This window comes from Caenorhabditis remanei, chromosome III (genome assembly GCF_010183535.1).
Source record: "Caenorhabditis remanei strain PX506 chromosome III, whole genome shotgun sequence".
Classification (NCBI taxonomy): domain Eukaryota; kingdom Metazoa; phylum Nematoda; class Chromadorea; order Rhabditida; family Rhabditidae; genus Caenorhabditis; species Caenorhabditis remanei.
In genome coordinates, this window is record NC_071330.1 from 9,105,688 (window position 1) to 9,122,695 (window position 17,008).

The 17,008-nt window shown below is 37.4% G+C and overlaps 5 protein-coding genes across 5 annotated transcripts; 4 read left to right on the forward strand and 1 right to left on the reverse strand.

The window, feature by feature from the left end:
• Positions 1–722: 722 nt before the first annotated feature.
• On the forward strand, positions 723–1,705 carry GCK72_010186 (uncharacterized protein; the record flags this gene model as incomplete). Its single annotated transcript, XM_003104119.1, has 3 exons — positions 723–781; positions 832–1,531; positions 1,589–1,705. The coding sequence occupies 3 exons, from the start codon at positions 723–725 to the stop codon at positions 1,703–1,705; spliced, it is 876 nt and encodes a 291-aa protein (XP_003104167.1).
• Positions 1,706–1,883: 178 nt separating this feature from the next.
• GCK72_010187 (uncharacterized protein) lies at positions 1,884–3,396 on the forward strand (the record flags this gene model as incomplete). The annotated part of the gene is made up of 6 exons (XM_053727732.1): positions 1,884–1,912; positions 1,956–2,052; positions 2,100–2,243; positions 2,301–2,684; positions 2,731–3,056; positions 3,105–3,396. The coding sequence occupies 6 exons, from the start codon at positions 1,884–1,886 to the stop codon at positions 3,394–3,396; spliced, it is 1,272 nt and encodes a 423-aa protein (XP_053587309.1).
• Positions 3,397–3,647: 251 nt separating this feature from the next.
• On the forward strand, positions 3,648–6,330 carry GCK72_010188 (uncharacterized protein; the record flags this gene model as incomplete). Its single annotated transcript, XM_053727733.1, has 8 exons — positions 3,648–3,791; positions 3,836–3,996; positions 4,043–4,171; positions 4,219–4,400; positions 4,449–4,773; positions 5,112–5,404; positions 5,454–5,986; positions 6,055–6,330. The coding sequence occupies 8 exons, from the start codon at positions 3,648–3,650 to the stop codon at positions 6,328–6,330; spliced, it is 2,043 nt and encodes a 680-aa protein (XP_053587310.1).
• Positions 6,331–7,510: 1,180 nt separating this feature from the next.
• On the forward strand, positions 7,511–15,051 carry GCK72_010189 (uncharacterized protein; the record flags this gene model as incomplete). The annotated part of the gene is made up of 15 exons (XM_053727734.1): positions 7,511–7,552; positions 7,597–7,707; positions 7,752–7,844; positions 7,890–8,171; positions 8,216–8,312; positions 8,371–8,626; positions 9,241–9,389; positions 9,489–9,654; positions 9,703–9,832; positions 10,203–10,415; positions 13,880–13,986; positions 14,098–14,241; positions 14,288–14,383; positions 14,430–14,807; positions 14,853–15,051. 15 exons carry the CDS (start codon positions 7,511–7,513, stop codon positions 15,049–15,051), a joined length of 2,463 nt encoding a protein of 820 aa, XP_053587311.1.
• A 245-nt stretch (positions 15,052–15,296) lies between these two features.
• GCK72_010190 (uncharacterized protein) lies at positions 15,297–16,960 on the reverse strand (the record flags this gene model as incomplete). Its single annotated transcript, XM_053727735.1, has 9 exons — positions 15,297–15,452; positions 15,496–15,546; positions 15,602–15,711; positions 15,759–15,983; positions 16,034–16,343; positions 16,388–16,543; positions 16,595–16,750; positions 16,802–16,897; positions 16,940–16,960. 9 exons carry the CDS (start codon positions 16,958–16,960, stop codon positions 15,297–15,299), a joined length of 1,281 nt encoding a protein of 426 aa, XP_053587312.1.
• Positions 16,961–17,008: the final 48 nt, after the last annotated feature.

The window sequence follows — 17,008 nt, forward strand, 5'->3', positions numbered from 1 at the left end:
CGAAATAACTACGAAATAGTTTTGGGTCTATTCTGGGTAACTTCGAGTTTTTCGCTATATCCTGAATAAGCCCATTAAATCTTAATCAATTCAGAACTATTTTTCACACGATACTAGATCAATTTTATAGAACATTTTGAACTTTTTCCTCGATTTGAGAAGAAGTCAGCCTATGTAGGTCGATTCTTCCATTCTTCGAAAAATGAACCTACTTAAGTTCACTTTTCAAAAACGAAATATAAATATTCTTTAATCTCAACACGAATATTGTTTCAAATTTTGCAACAAAACGCTTACCATTTTTTGTTTGGGCGGCATCACTGTCGATAAATATGTAGATTGAATATTAAATTGAAAATTTTTCCAAACGAAAAAATTTTTCTTGAGTCCGTAACAAACACCATGGTGTCTCCTTACGGACAATTTGCATACCGTAGTCATCGACTTTTTTTCCAGATTTCAATCGACAGTGTGACGGCGAATATCATTTTCTTACGGGCTTTTCAGGTTCCTTCTTATAAATTGATTTTTTTTTAAATTTTTCTTAATTTGAAAGTTGCTCCTCATCTCTAAACGTGTGTGTTTTTTTTTTAATTTCCTAAACAGTATTTTGCTATTTCTCCTTTTTTATTGTTCCTTTTCCCCGTTATTATGAATTATGTTCTCACTCGACCGTTTGAATTAAAAAAATTTTGTTTTAATCCTATTCCATTTTTTTCAGAATGTCGAAAACTGTTAAAATTCCGGATATGTTCTTGAAGGCGGCTGCTGCCTCCAAACGGTATATTAATGAAAAGAAGAATAAGAAATTTTAAAACTATATTCTTACAGAAAGTCTGCAAATAACACAGAAAAATTGCCAGAAAAACCGTCAAAGGAAATAAAAGAAAATGAAACTGTCAAAAAGATGAAACTCGAAGAATTAAATACGGAAGCAACCCCAGCACCTCTCAAAAAAGAACTCAGTTTGAAATCATTGCTACAAAGCGAATCGTGGTCAAAACTCCTGGAGGAAGAGTTCAAAAAAGGTTACATCTCGAAAATTGAGAAATTTTTGAATGATGAAGAAATCAAAGGAAAGCAAGTATTTCCGCCAACGTCTCAAATCTTCACAACATTCAACATTCTACCTTTTGATGAAATTAGTGTTGTAGTCATTGGACAAGACCCATACCATGATGATAATCAAGCTCATGGATTATCATTCAGTGTGCAGAAAGGAGTGAAGCCACCGCCATCGCTGAAAAATATTTTCAAGGAACTCGAGTCAGATATTGATGGATTCAAGAGGCCAGATCATGGCAATCTGTCAGGATGGGCCCGTCAAGGAGTTTTCATGCTGAATGCAACTTTAACAGTTCGTGCTCATGAGGCGAATTCCCATGCCAAAATCGGATGGCAGACTTTTACGGACACTGTGATTCGAATCATTTCAAGAAATTCGGAGAAGCCGATTGTGTTCTTATTGTGGGGAGGGTTCGCACATAAAAAAGAAGAATTGATTGACTCAAAGAAGCATGTAATTATCAAGGTGATTAATGATATAGACGAAATCACATTTTTCTATAATTTCACAATTATTTTTCAGACTGCTCATCCATCTCCACTCAGTGCACGCAAATGGTGGGGTTGTAAATGTTTTTCAAAATGCAATGCAGAACTTGAACACTCTGGTAGAAACCCAATAAACTGGAGTGATTTGTAAAAAGTCGATTGTTCGTTTCTCTATGACTCTTCTTTCCATTCACTATCTCATTCTTTCACTGGTCAACAAGAGGACCTTACTTCATTTTATCGATTTTCCTCGCCATTTTTTCGTTTTATTTTGTGTTATACTCCTTGCTATAAAAAATACTTATTTTGTAAAGCTATAATGTTCCTTGATGTATTCTTCGTCTGTCGACCTCTTGACGTATTTGAATCACTCTCACAATTTCATCATGAAACTTTTCCAGATTTATGAGGAGACAAAAAGCAGATGAAGAACGGAGCTGGTCTTCGGTTTCTCGTCATTTTTTGTGCAACGAATGCAGAAAGTATTTTCGTAATAAGGTAGCATCATTTCAAAAAAAAACATTACTTTCTGTTTGGCTTTTCAGAGGGAGTTCTATTGGCACACCGAAGATTGTCTTTTCGAAGCGTTTGAAAGAGAAGTAGCAATCAGTAATTCGCGTGGAACGGAAGAAGACATCGAGGAAAACGACGATGAATGGGATATACAGCCGTCAACTTCCGGAATAAATGTGGTTTAAACTTTTCAAAATGTTTCCCTGTTCAACGTATTTCATAAAACTTTTCAGATAGATAGCAAACATGATAACCAGCTGGATCACTCGATAAAATCTGAAATAATCTCCACAACGAAGATCCCACCTCCACCTACAATAAAACCTGCAACTGTGATATCTCCATTAAAATTGAGGAAAACTCAAAGAACAGCTGAAGAAGTGATTGCAGGACCACGAGGCTCACAAATAATTGTTTCGGTGGAGCCGCAGGCAGAAGCAGGGTTTCAATCAGACGATGAAGATAGTGAACCACCTCTTCTCATATCACAAGTGGATCCCAACGAAGAAAAAAATACTAATGATGAAGAAGATGCTGATAATGGAGATGGCGACGCAGAAGGTGATCTAGAATTCGGAGATGAAGCAACTCCTTTGAGTTACATCCCGTCTGGAAAGGTAGTTACTTTGTTGAGCTCTTTTATTTACAGTTTTCAAATTTTAGGTAATTGGTGCTTTAGCAAACCCTGATGATGGGTCAAAGCCAAAAATGGAGTGCCCCACATGTGGACTTGTTCTTTATCGCCACAATTTTGCCGCTCATTTTCGAATTCACACTGGCGAACAGCCTTACGGTTGTGATTTTTGTGGAAAACGGTTCAGAACGACATCTTCACTTAAAGTGCATAAAAGAGCACACACCGGCGAAAAACCTTATTTGTGTCCCAGTTGTGATTATCGAACGATCACAAAGAGAAATTTAGATCGACATATTGTTAATCATCATATCCGAAATGCTGTTATAAAAGGACCAATAATGAGGAGATCAAGGTATAGATCATTAGGAATGAATGTTACTTGAGTATTCACAGTATTCAGAACACTCCCACGATACCCGCACCCTGAGGAATATACTCAACCGAAGGCATCAGATCTGAAGTTCTCGACCAATGAAAAAAGAACAAGATCTCCTGCTTCCACATCAGGACTCAGAAGAAGTCAGAGAGAAATCGGCGTTGTTCGATCTAGAGACGACCATACATACATTACGGAGAATACAGCCAGTGGTTCACGGTCCAAGATTCCAAAGTCTCATTATTCTGACGCCGTTCAAGAACTTATTGAAGATGTTCCTATTGTAGAAGACGATGAGAGTGAAACATATGAATGAACAACTTTTCGCTTCCAGCAGTATGATTATAAAATTCTACCTTAACCACTTCATATATCTTATTTCCAATTTTACGAGTTTCCAGTCATTAACTATTGATGTGATTCGTTTAAAACTGCCTTTCATCTTCGAACGGATGTGAATAAACTGTTACTATGTTTTATTAATGAACGTTTGCAATATTTGATTTCAGGTGATGATTCCGCATTATCTCGGTTTCCCGACTGAAAATTAGTAATTTATGTTTCAGAATGAGAAAAGCTTTATTTGTTGCGGAAAAAAATGATGTAGCTAAAGGAGTCGCCTCAATTTTATCAAATGGAACATCGAATCGAAAAGAAGGTCGGAGTATATTCAACAAGATTTACACTCTCAACACTGAGCTCTTTGGACAGGTTTATAGAACTGTTCTTTTTTATTCAGCTCTTTCATTTTTCAGAGAACAGCAGTTTCTGTAACAAGTGTCTCAGGACATATGATGAATTTCCAGTTTCATGAAAATATGTCAAATTGGCAAACTACTTCAATGGTTGAACTTTTTGAGGCACCGGTACGACATGTCGTCATGCCAGATATGAAACTAATTGAGCAGACTTTGAGGTATTCAATAAACTTTCTTTTCACTCTCATTAAGCTTTCTCTGCAGAGAAGAAGCACAGAGACATGATTTACTAGTTGTTTGGACGGATTGCGATCGAGAGGGAGAAGCTATTGGAGCGGAAATTGTGAAAGTGTGTAGAGAAAGTAACAGACGAATTGATATTTTCAGAGCCAGGTGATTAATAAATGGAAATTACTTAATTAAAATCGTTCTCATTGTAGATTCTCAGAAATCACGAAAACTGCAATCACACGTGCTGCTCAAAATCTGATCAGACTTGATGAGAGAACTGTTGCTGCAGTTGATTGTCGAAGCGAGTTGGATCTAAGAATTGGATCTGCATTCACAAGGCTTCAAACATTGCATCTTCGAAATCGTTTTAGAGATTTATTGGGGCAAAATGGTTAGTTTGAGTGGGAAACTAAATAAGTAATAATATAATGCATTTTAGAAAATTCAAAAGTTATCAGTTATGGTTCGTGTCAATTCCCAACTCTTGGATTCGTCACTGACCGCTATAAATTAATAGAAAATTTCATTTCTGAACCATTTTGGAAACTATCCGTTGAACACTCACGAGAAGGTCATAAAGTTGAATTCCTTTGGGATCGAAATCGTCTTTTCGATCGAGAAGTTGTCGATATTCTTCATGATGAATGTAAAGAAGCAAAAGAAGCCCACGTGGAAAAAGTAACAAAAAAGCCAAAAAGTAAATGGAGACCCCAAGGATTGGATACTGTTGAACTCGAAAAACTGGGAATTTCAAAATTGAGAATGTCAGCGAAGCAAACGATGCAAGTGGCGGAAAAGTTGTATAGTAAAGGATTCATCTCTTATCCGAGAACTGAAACAAACAAATTTCCTGCTGGATTGAATTTGACTCCATTAGTGGAACAACAAACCCATTCCAATATTTGGGGAGATTTTGCGACAGAGGTATTCATTAATTTCCTGATAAACTATTACCTTTCGCCTTTTTCCGGTTTTACAATCTGGTGTCAACCCGAGAAATGGCCGGAAAAGCGACGAAGCACATCCACCGATTCATCCACTTACATTTGCCGACAAGTATGTGAATTTCTATCAACTTCAATTGTATCATAATATTTTTTAGAAGCCAACTACATGGGGATGATTGGAAAGTCTACGAACTTGTCGTTCGTCATTTTCTTGCTTGCGTTTCTCAAGATGCTCAAGGAGAAGAAACCATGGTCAATTTGAGTATTGGTTCAGAGAAGTTTCATTCTTCCGGACTCCGTATTAGAGATATGGGATATTTGAAAGTATACATTTACGAGAAATGGGGAAATCGTTTACTGCCCACATACACTCAAGATGAAAGATTCAGTGACTATCAACTCAAAATTGGGGATGGAAAAACACAACCACCAGATTTGTTGACTGAAGGTTCGTAAACAGTAATGCGGTGATAGTTCTAGAAGAATTGATTTTTCAGCCGACTTGATTGCCCTGATGGATAAATTTGGTATTGGAACTGATGCTACTCATGCTGAACACATTGAGAAAATCAAATCACGTGAATATATCGGTGTGAAACCCGATGGAAAGTTAATTCCATCTTTTCTTGGTCTCGCGCTTGTTGATGGTTATGATGATATGGGATTCGCAATGAGTAAACCAGATTTACGTGCGAATTTGGAAATCCAATTGAACGAGATTTGTAATGGACGACGACAAAAACAAGATGTTCTTAATGAACAAATTGGAAAATACAAAACCATTTTCGTAGAATCCGAAAGAAATATTGAAGTTCTCTCACAAAGTTTGCAACGGTATCTGAACAAAAACCAACAAATCGGTGGTGGTGGTGGTGGAAACGGAGGTGGAGGTGGTCCACCGAGAGGACCAGGAGGAGGCGGAGGTGGAGGTGGGTCGAAGGGGCCCCCAAAACCACCACCAAAACCACGTGGCAGACCGCCCAACAAGTCGGTCACGCCTACAAAGGATGATGATCAAGAAAATGATACGGTACGAATTTTACTATATCTTCTTCCGTCTAGTCTACACTCGATTGTTCATAAATCAGTACCTTTCAGATTACTACTCTAAGTGAAGTGTTAAGTAATCTCAAAAATCCCAAACCAGCTCGCAAATCCAGAGCGAAAAAGAGTGTTCCGAAAGCAGATGCATCGAAGAAGGGACAGGAAAACGAGTTTGAAGAGGAAGAAGAAGTTATGTGTACTTGTGCAGAACCTATGAAAGCTATCATAAAAGTTGTTCAAAAAGAGGGACCAAACAAAGGAAAGAAGTTTTATACATGCTCTCTACCGTATACATCGTCGGACAAATGTAATTTCTTCAAATGGGTATAAATTTCACTTTTGATTAACGGGCTTAAAAGTTTTTACCTAGTTTATTTCCTGTTAGCTGTGCTCATGTTAACTTTCTGTTTGTTTTAATAAAAGTTGTTGATTATGGTGTGATTATATTGTTTCTTCGATATTTGTAAGAAAAACAACTTATGTTATTTCGGAATTTCATTTCATATTTTTGAGAGAAACAACATTATTCAGTTGGTGCTTCTTCCGGTCTGACAGTGTTTTCTTCCGACGACTCGAAAATTTTCAATAGGTTCGATAAGCCGGTGTACAAACAGATTCCAGGTTCCCTCTGGTCTACCCACGCACTATCGCTTCGATTTCTGTACCTGGCTGTTAGAATGTACAACTGGAAGAGAATGTTATCAGAAGAAAGCAGTCAAATGAGCGGGGCGGGAAAGGTAAATAAGAGGAAGTTTATAGACTTGCTCATTCTCGTTTTTCTCTACTTCATTTGGAAGATGAGAACGTTGACATTTTCCTAGGTATTTCCTCAATTAATACTCACTATCAGGTGACCTTTGGAAAAGAATATAGTTAAGAAAAAGAAGAAAACTTGTTATTTCAAAGTTGGATGTCTTCCATTCACAATATTTTTGTTCCTAAAAGCATAGGTAGAGGAAATACTCCTCATTCTCTGGTAGGTACAGAATTTGAATGAAGTAATGTTTTCCTATTTTTCTATGTATTCAACTACAGTAACCCCCAATTCCTGATCTTACGCATAACTCAATCTCTTTCTCTCATTTTATGTTCATCCCATTTCAAAAAAGGTATCACTGTACACCCACCCACATCTCTTCTGTTCCTCTCCTAAATCACCCAAATAGGGCGTTTCCCTCCGTGAATCATTCCTCCCTCCACAACTTTTTGCCTGACTAATTTCGGTGAGAGACAGCATAGAAATAGGCAGTTTTCCGTCCGTACAGTCGACGGTTCGATCAATTGTGTCTCTTTCTCTTCGGATTGTATACTCTCTTTTGGAATGTATGCGCTGTTGAGTTTACTTTTAGGTGGTTGTATTGTGTACTTTTCCAACTGGGTACTGGATTTTTAATCATTAAAAAATACTTCAGGTTTATTCAGAGCATTCTCAAACGATCTCATTTATCTCGTATTCATGTATCATAGTTTTCATATTACCCTATTACTTTCAGATTGATCAGTTTCCATCATGAGTTCGATTGAACTTCCACAGCTGATGGACGACAATTTGGTATTTACAAAATTTGAATAATGTATATCAACTGCTTTCTTCAGATTACTCGGCGAAAAAAAATTCTGCAAGCTATCGAAGATATTCGTGGAAAAAAATCTGAAATAGCTCAAGCTCTCCGTGAATTGGGAGTTGGAAAGCCACAAGAAAACGAAGTGAATGTTCTCACTCAGAATATATCAAACCAATAATTTTTCAGACAGTGAAAGAGAATATGAAACAACTTTTGGCAGCTTTTGATGCGATTTCAGCACAGGAGACGCAGTATATGGACATTTTGAAAACTATTGTCGTAAGTAAATTTGGAATTATCATATTCTGAAAGTTAGAATAATAGGGAATTCATGAACAAGCTACACTCGATATCGCCAAGGATTTTGAGGAAAAAATTCAAAAAGACGCGCAAAAATTGAAAGAAAAGAAAGAAAAACAACAAGAAGAGGAGGAGAATGCAGAAGACGAGAACGCCGAGAAGTCTCCCGAAGAATTGGCGAACAGTGAAGTGATGGCTGAACTTCAAGAAGCACTTCTTGAATTGAAAAAAGTGTCAGAAGCGGCTGTTGCAGCATCTGAACTGAACGAGAAACTAGTAGAAAGACTTCAATTGACAAAGAAAAAGGTTAGTTGGAATTCTGATCAATTCTTATTTTTATTGAAATTCAGAAGAGTGCTATGATGGAGGTTCGTGCTAAAAAGGCAAAGGATCTGGATGAAGAAGCTGCGAGAGCGAGAGCTGAAGTGATGGAGAGAATCAATAAAAGTAGGAGAAATTTTCTTTGTCGAGAAACAACTAGAAATTAATTCCACCTTGTTTTTAGTGGCTGCTCTCAAGAAGACAACTGGTAGACAAGAGAAAGAGTTGAAAGAACTCCAGAAGCAATGTCTACAACTGGGTCTCCAGTTGGGTGTGGAAGATAATCATGAGATTGATCCAAACGCAGAGCTCGCAGTTCTAGATGATAATCAAAGAGTTCCTATGATCCCTGAGACTCACGAGAAGGCAGAACTGAATGAAGAAGAAAAAGAGAAAAGAAGAGAAGAAATCAGAGAAAATATTAAGAAAGAAATGGAAAAGTTAGTTTTCATTTTGACCAACCACAGTTCTGACTTTTATCATGTTCATTATAAAATCTATTCCTATCGATCATAATATTAGACATCTTAAGATAACTGTGGGATCTTCTTTTCCAAAGGATTTTCTATTCTTGAAAGATTTCAGACATTGAACCATTTTGGAAGATGTACTTCCCTTTTACTGTGTGTTTTAATGGTATTCCCTGATCATTTAACAATTCAGTTTGATCGATTCTATTTTCCAATCCACTAATTCTCCGGTCATTCTATTGGTGCTCCCCTCCCCTACAGCTTTCGTGGACCGGTTTACACTCTATCCCCTCTGATCGATCCATCGCAAATACACATTTCTCCTACTTCTATCTTACACATTTCTGCTCTTTTCCTCTCTTTTTCACTGCTGAATCCGAGCAACTGGAGTAGTAGTACACCTGACACTTTCTTTTCGAAATTTTTACACACTTTCTGAGAACCCTGTCCCCTTCGGATCTTTTATTTTTAGTTGAGGAGCGGCAAGTGAGAAAAAGAAATATAACGGAAGAGAGATAGTGAAATTGAATGAGATGGACAACTGACCTAATCATTTTATAACTTTCTGATTATTGATATTTCAGAAAAGAACAAGTCACTGTTTTGATTCGCGAGAAACTCGCGTCTATGGGCGCAAGACACAAGAGACTTCAGCAAATCAGAAAAATGTTGGAAAAACACGAAGAACAGAAAGAACAACTTGAAGCAACTATCGCTGCATCACAAACTGGAGGTAATCATCATTTCCTATCTATCATTTCTCAAAGTTCCAAAAAGTGATAGTTTTCGCTGGGCGGATATTTTATGGTTACTGGAAATGTTCATTTTTAAGAAGGAATCCCACTGACCCCAGAAGCTCGACTTCCATCACAAGAAGAAGAAAACCCTGAATCTGCTCCTATTGCAACTTCAGAAGCTGGCGAGGTTGACGATGAGGATGAGCACGTCACGGAAAAGTCTCTGGATGATATTTTGGCAAACGCCAAAGCCAATTTGAGGTATCTCAAGACAATCAGAAATAATGAAACCTAAAAAATATTTTTCAGCAATTTGACAGCAATGAGAGAACGCCTAGAACATATCAAAGAAACAGGTGGTGCAGATTTGAATGAAGAAGATGTGCAATTGTTGCAGCAATTGGAAGACGTTGCTCTGGATTCAGAGGAATCACAACAGGTACGTGGAAGAGAGTATTCAGGTTTTCATGATGTGGAAGTTGATTTGGCATGGTGTTCTTTATAGACAATACAACAACTTTTATACAAAATCTGAATCCAGTCCGGGTTTTTTTTCACGATTTACGTTGTTGTGTGGCGAAATTGATATTGTAGCATCCTAGTTATACTCTTGGATTCTGAAATATGTTAGTTGATCAGAGACTTTGATGGAATGTTCTTTTTCTAGGAATCGGTTTTCCTTGATAACGCATGTTGTTCTTTGTGAATGGGATTGATGTTTCTTCTCACGGTTCTTCTTTGTCTTTTTTTCTCGTGTTCCTGCGGTGTAAACAGTTTTCTATGCGATATATCAGTTGTTTATTGTCCAGCCTCCGATCCAAAAGTTATCATCTCAAGCTGACCTCATCATGTGCAAGGAATCAGAGGAATCGGAAGAAAAGAATATTGAAGCCGCTGTTCGTGCTTCTTTCCACAAAATCTTCCAACCAAAGCCCTTGATTCTTTTCGAAAGTCAAAGAAATCTTCTGAATCAAGCTCGCCGAGCTGCGGTGGAAGAAATGATCAGAAAAATTGACGAGAAGGTATTATTCCGAGAATTCTCTTTTTTGAAATGGGAACACAACAATGAGATCATCTCCTTTTCTATGTCCCTCTTTTCTCTTTTCCCAATTCATTTAAGTTCTTTCTCTTCTCGGCTCGCCGCCCCGCCCTCTCCATCTTTCGCTAACAAATTTTGGTCGCGTACCCTTCGTTGGAAATTTTTTCATTTGTTTTTGTGCAATCTCATTGAGACTCATTTCTTTGTGTCCAACAGAAAAAGAGCCAAAAGCTCTTTGGACCCAACCGGAAGATTCATTAAATTGTCTATCCTTTCTATCTTCTTAGTCCTTTTCTCTCTCTCATTCTCTATTATTTCTGAATAGAATCTCAACCGAGTTCTGTTGTAATATGGGATTCAGTATCACCACGTTTTCTTTTTCTCGTTGTCTCTTTCTCTAATTCTTCTATGCAGTATCCCGTTTGTAGTTTTGGAATATAAACTGATGGAAAAATATAGAGAGAAGAGAATTGAAGAGGAGAATTGGAAGGTGGTTGGCACAGTGTTCCCACGAAAAAGGCCGGAATGAAAAAGAGAGAACTTTCTTTCAGACGTTTTGTTGCCACGTCCTTACATAAACTAAGAATTTCTCCAGTAATTATATTTTATTTTTGAATTTTTCTCATTCAAAGAGGCCCGGGAAATTTAATTGAGAAATGTTATTTTCAACGATTCAAGGTTTTTTGAACTGTCATAATACTGTATTACTGTCTAGAATTAAATGGTAGTGAGTTCTGAGCCTGAAATAAATCTTTGAAAAACAGTAGAACTGACATCACTTATTTATTGATTCTTTTCGAATCCAAACTATTATTTTTGATGTTATCTCTGCATTACACTCCAACACTTTTGTCTTCTCAGGTATATCACCGTCTCGTCTCTTTCTAACTCCGCCTTTTTCTTCATCATCATCTCTCTTCTCTTCGACTCCGCCCCTATTCGATCTCATCGTTGTGTTGTGTCCCCAAGCAGCTCTCTCACTTCACTCATTCGAGCTCCTCACACTCACACACACACGTATTCCAGCTGCCTTCTGCTTCTTCTTCTTCTTCCCATGTCACCACGGCCTCTGTTTCTCAGGGTTCCCTCTCCTTATCACTACTATCACTCGGAGCAGGCGAGTTGCGAGAGTTATCTGCATATTTACTCCGGCTTGCCGACCTCCTAGAACAGGTAGGACTTCCCCATACCTAGTGATTCTTTTGACGAAAAAGAGACAAGAACTGAGATCTCAAAAAAGCCTTTTCCGGAAACATTGTGCTCCGAAAAGCAGCTTCGGTTTTTTTCGTGAGCATGTATGTGTGTCATGTCTCTTTTTTATTCACATTCGTCCTCCCACTTCTTGAGCTGTCCCATACTTTTCAAACGAGTCGGCGCCGTCTAAGTGAATGCTTTGCCACAGTCTTCGACCATGTCAAATGAAGCCTGGGCTAAGATTCGCTTAGGCCGGCGTTTTTCGACACGGATCTTCAACTTTGGTGAATTGGGTGGGATACTTGGTTCGAGTACACATAATCATGGAATCATAAATTAGTTGAATGATATGCTGATATGAACAGTTCTAGTATATGATAAAAAAGGTTTGGAACAACCCTTTCCAGGAAAGAAAACGTCTCGATTCTGGGTGAAAGGAACAGTTTTCGGCAAACTTTCTGAATTTTACCTTTTAAAACAAAAATGAATATGGTTTTCTTCTGAAATGAGAATATAATTATTCATATTCGGATGTTTTCTTTTTATTCTATCATTGTCATCTTCGGTGGCTTTTGCTCTGGGCGCGCAGTGCTCAACGTCGAAAAGCTGTCCTATTTTGGAAGGCGAGTGTGGGGGGGGACACTCTCATTCGCTCGCTCCCTTCTCTGTCTCTTTTACTTGCACACACGTACGTGTTAATGCATTTCAGTCCACTCCTCCCGCTTCCAAGCTCTTGACGGAAACGGAAGAAGCTGGGGAGGAAAGAAGAAGCAAATGAGAGACAAGAAAAAAATAGCATGCAAGTAGAAGAGGCATAGATTAAGCTGGGTCCTGGTTTTATCATCAGATATTTATAGTGACGTTGTTGGGGCAACCATCTATTGCTTCAGGGGAAACGGCTCATCTGGCTATGAACATTAGTAGAGTTTTAAATATAACTCTAATCCATGATGTTTTATGAAAAAATAGAGCTTCATATAAAATGAAATTTTATTTTCTATAAAACATGACACATCACAACTCCAGATCTTATTTCTTCTGATTTGCTACTCTTGTCAATCACAATGTCAGCTGTCTGTCCTATCTCGATTGACCTCCTTCCAACAGACAAAACTGAACAGTTGCTCCGCCTGCTGCCTTCGTTTTCTTCGATATGAAACGACACAAAAACTTTCTTTCTGCTTTTTGTATTCGGAGAAAGATGGACAGACATGTGGCCGAAGAAAAACGAAAAAGAGTTTACATCTTTTTGATGTGACTTTGCCCTGGAGATGAACCAGATGTTTGTAAAAAAAGAGAAAGGCCATGGGACATTGAGGCGATTTTCAAAGATTTTTAACAATTTGTTGGGCTCAATGAAGAACGATTCTAACCAGACAGATTCAATAGGATCACACTCCTATGCAAAGAAGAAACGAATAAAAAGAAAAACTGAAAAAACGTATTTGAAAATCAGCAGGTTTCAGGTTTATCTCAATTCTAAAAGAACAATGAAGAGTATTCTTCTTTCTCATGTGTGAAAATTAATTTTTGCAAAGGAAGAAATGAAGATGTCTGTTGAAGGAACAAATTGTGCTCGATCTATTCACAACACTACAACGCCATGAACTCTAATTAGTTGTGGGCAGAAAGAGAAGAAAGTCGTTTCTTCTCGTTTTTCCTCACTAAAAAGCTTCAAATAGTCAACGTTTCCCCGATTTAGAAATGAAAGACCAGACCGACAAGTGAAGGAAATATAGAATTAGTCTCGCTTTTGATGTTGTCATGGTGATATAATTTGAATTACGGAGAGTTCATGAATCACTCACATAAAGGAAATGTTAATCTCAAAATGTTTTATTGGAACATTCACACCAGATTTTCAGATAAACACCATGTCAGATCACATTTGAGAATGTTATAAAAACTAATAACAGGAGTATTTAATTGATCCATATTTTCAGAAACCCGAACAATAATTTGGACCTTCTCTCTTCGAAACGACAGTTGCTCGATATATGACTATAATTGTTTGGTTTCATACAGTTTCTTCTTCTTTCAAAAAAAAATTTTCTTTCAGTTGTAATTTATTTCTCATATAAACAGCTTTCATTGTGATCCATTGACTTATTTATCCCCAAAAAATGGACGAATTCTTAAGTTTCCAAAAATAAACTGTTCGATACTGTATACGAATTGGAAAATCTTATATCTACATTATATGTAGACACTTCTCATAGACATATATCAATAAAACTATTGCTTTCTTTTCAGAGAACATTTATGTTCTTTAGAATGTTTGGAGATGAATACGGTAGTTTGGTGATTGTTGCTATCGTTTCAACTGCAGCAATTGTCGCGTTTTCAAGTATCCTCAGAAAGTAAGTTATGTTCATTCCAAATACTTCTGCTACTAAATCGTGAGACTCTTTAGATATCAACTCAAAATAATTTAGAAACCAAGATTTCACACTTAGAATGAGGGTTTTCAGACGTCCAGTCATCATTAATGCCGTCTTTGCCGTTGTCATTTCATTGGCAATTTTAACATTTTCAAGTTTTGTGAATCGATCAATACTCGAAACTATTGAACTCCTCTACCGTATGGTGATTGGTCCACATGATTCGTGGAATAGGTAAGAACTTTGCAGACTGATCTTAAAATAAATAAAAATATTTTAGAGTCTATATGGTTGCATTTTGGTTGGCAAATGTTGCAATTTCTATAATTTTTTGTGTTTACGTAACATCCACTGGAAGAAGTAGTACAGTTCATAGGTAAACATTTTCAGTCTTTCAGTTTCAAAATATTCCTTTTTTTCAGGAAATTCTTCCATTTGACAGTATCTCTCATTTATATATCTGGAATACTTCTTGATCCTCTTTTCTCTTGGTTGTGTGCCTGGCTTTGGCTTTGCATATTCGTCCTTCTCGAATTGCTTCGATATCTGAATGTTCCACCATGGGGTACTGTACTAAATGAGCATTTACTGATATTCAAAGATGCCCAAGATTCCGAACTTCTTTTGACTCCAATCTACTTACTCGTTGGCATCTTTTTGCCTTTAATGTGGTCTGGAACTGGAGGAGAGTCGAGCTTCGAACCGAAACTTGCTCATTTCGCTGGAGTTGCAGCTGTGGGTATCGGTGATTCTATGGCAGCTATTGTTGGATCCAAATGGGGAAACACAAAATGGACAGGGTCAGTGTATTAAAACATCAAAAGTACAAAAACTTCAATTTTCAGAAGTCGCAAGTCATTAGAAGGAACACTGGCAATGCTCTTCTCAATGCTCACATTTCTTTTTGTCACTAATTTCTTCATTCAGGAAGCCTCATCAACAATCTCAATTATTGTCGCTTCTTTGGTTGCATCAGTCTTGGAAGCTTTTCTTAATTCAATGGATAATTTCGTGCTTCCTGCTGTAACTTATTTCATCTTATGACTGACCGATCGATTCCAATTGTTTTAATATCTAAGTTTTCTACTTTTCGGGTATCTTTACATGTGTTTGTCACATTCCTATTAAGCGACTCCAATAATAAAATTTCTCGTTGGAACTGAAAAATGTAAATAGAAACATTTTATAATCGAAATAAAATGATTCCATTTCATATTGCTCTTAGCACATTTATTTGATAAAGATAGCTAAATTACTAGTAAAATACAATTTACATTCTACAAAGCTATTCACATAAGTTTTCTGTAAACTTCAGCTTCAGATGACATTTGTTCGGTTGTTCGAGGTTTTCTTTCCGGTTCTTTATCGTGCGAAGCAAGCTTTCGATAAATCTCATTGTCACCGAAATCGCCAGAACGACGTGCGATAATATGGATATGAACATGCTGAAATTTGATTCATAAATCAAGAATAACTTTAGTATCTTACAGGAACTGTTTGTCCAGCTTCTTCTCCATCTTGAATGCAGATTGTGGATGCCTTCACATTATGGTGCTGAAAATATAATGGTTTTTTGTTAGACAGCAAATTCCACCTTTTCGAGCATAGCTTGAACTTTTTTGGCAACTATGAAGATGTCAGCTGTTTCAGAGTCAGTCAAATCAGTGAGATGCTGCACGACACGTTTGGGACTAACAAGAACGTCTAGAAAAAAGCAATAGATTAATATTTCACTTATCATAAGAACTCACGGCCATCTGTTACAGGTTTCAGGTTGACAAAAGCAAACGAGTGTGGAGTACTGTAGAACACGTGACTGTTTGGAATGGTGAACTCTGAGAATTTCAAATTGCCATTTTCAGCACTTCGCTCGTTGACATGAAGAGTATACAAATCCGAACGACGATGAGAAAATACGGGTTGCATTTCTCGAATATTTTCCACGTAGTTCAAATCTATTTCGGCGAAACACATATCTGAAAATCAGTCCCCAGTAAAATCTCAGTTATATTCTCATTCAACTAACCAACTCTTTCTGAGCATTGAGCTACCACAGCTCCCCATGGATCGATAACCATTGCATGACCATATGATTGCCTTTTCGGGTTGTGTGCTCCAGTTTGTGCAGCAGCAATCACGTAACATTGATTCTCAATTGCACGAGCTCGTAGGAGAGTTTCCCAATGGGCCAACCCTGTATTCAAAGTGAAGGCACTGGGAAATGAAAGTAACTGTGCACCACGTTTCCGGTTCCAAAGTGAAAGTTCAGGGAACCGTACATCGTAACAAATAGATAACCCAAGACGACCAATTACAGTATCAACTGGAGGAACCATCTGGAAGAATAACTATGTGTTGAGATTTTTCTATCAATACAAACTTCATTCCCTGCTTTGCTAAATTCGCTTTCCATTAATCGAACCTTTCCTGGAATTTCCAAATCGAAAAGGTGCAACTTTTTGTATTCAACTCGAGTTTCCCCTTGAGAATCAATGATTAGATGTGTATTCCATGGATGTGCGTTATCGGATGAATCCTGCTAATTATTTCATTAAACCTATATTATATGATTTAAAAAAATGCAAACCTTATGATGAAGTCCGCCTAAAGACAGCCAAACGTTATTTTGTTTTGCTAAATCTCTGTATCTTTGAATATATTCACAATTAGCTGTCATTGCTAAATCGACTTGTTCAGTTTTGTTGATTCCGATAAAATCGAAACACTCCGGAAAAAATACCATCTGAAATCAAATGTGATTAATTACCGCAATAAATTTCAAGGAATATAATACCTCACACTTTTTTTCGCCAGCTCTTTCAATCATGTTTTTTGCAGTTTCAAAGTTTTTTTCCAAGTCATTACCGCTTGTCATTTGACATACGGCTATCTGAAGGGATTTTTAACTTTGAAATCCAAAAAATGAACTCACAAAATGTCGACCCGTTGCCATGGTTCTCCGAATCAATGTTGTCAGCATACGGCCGTTTACTACAGATAA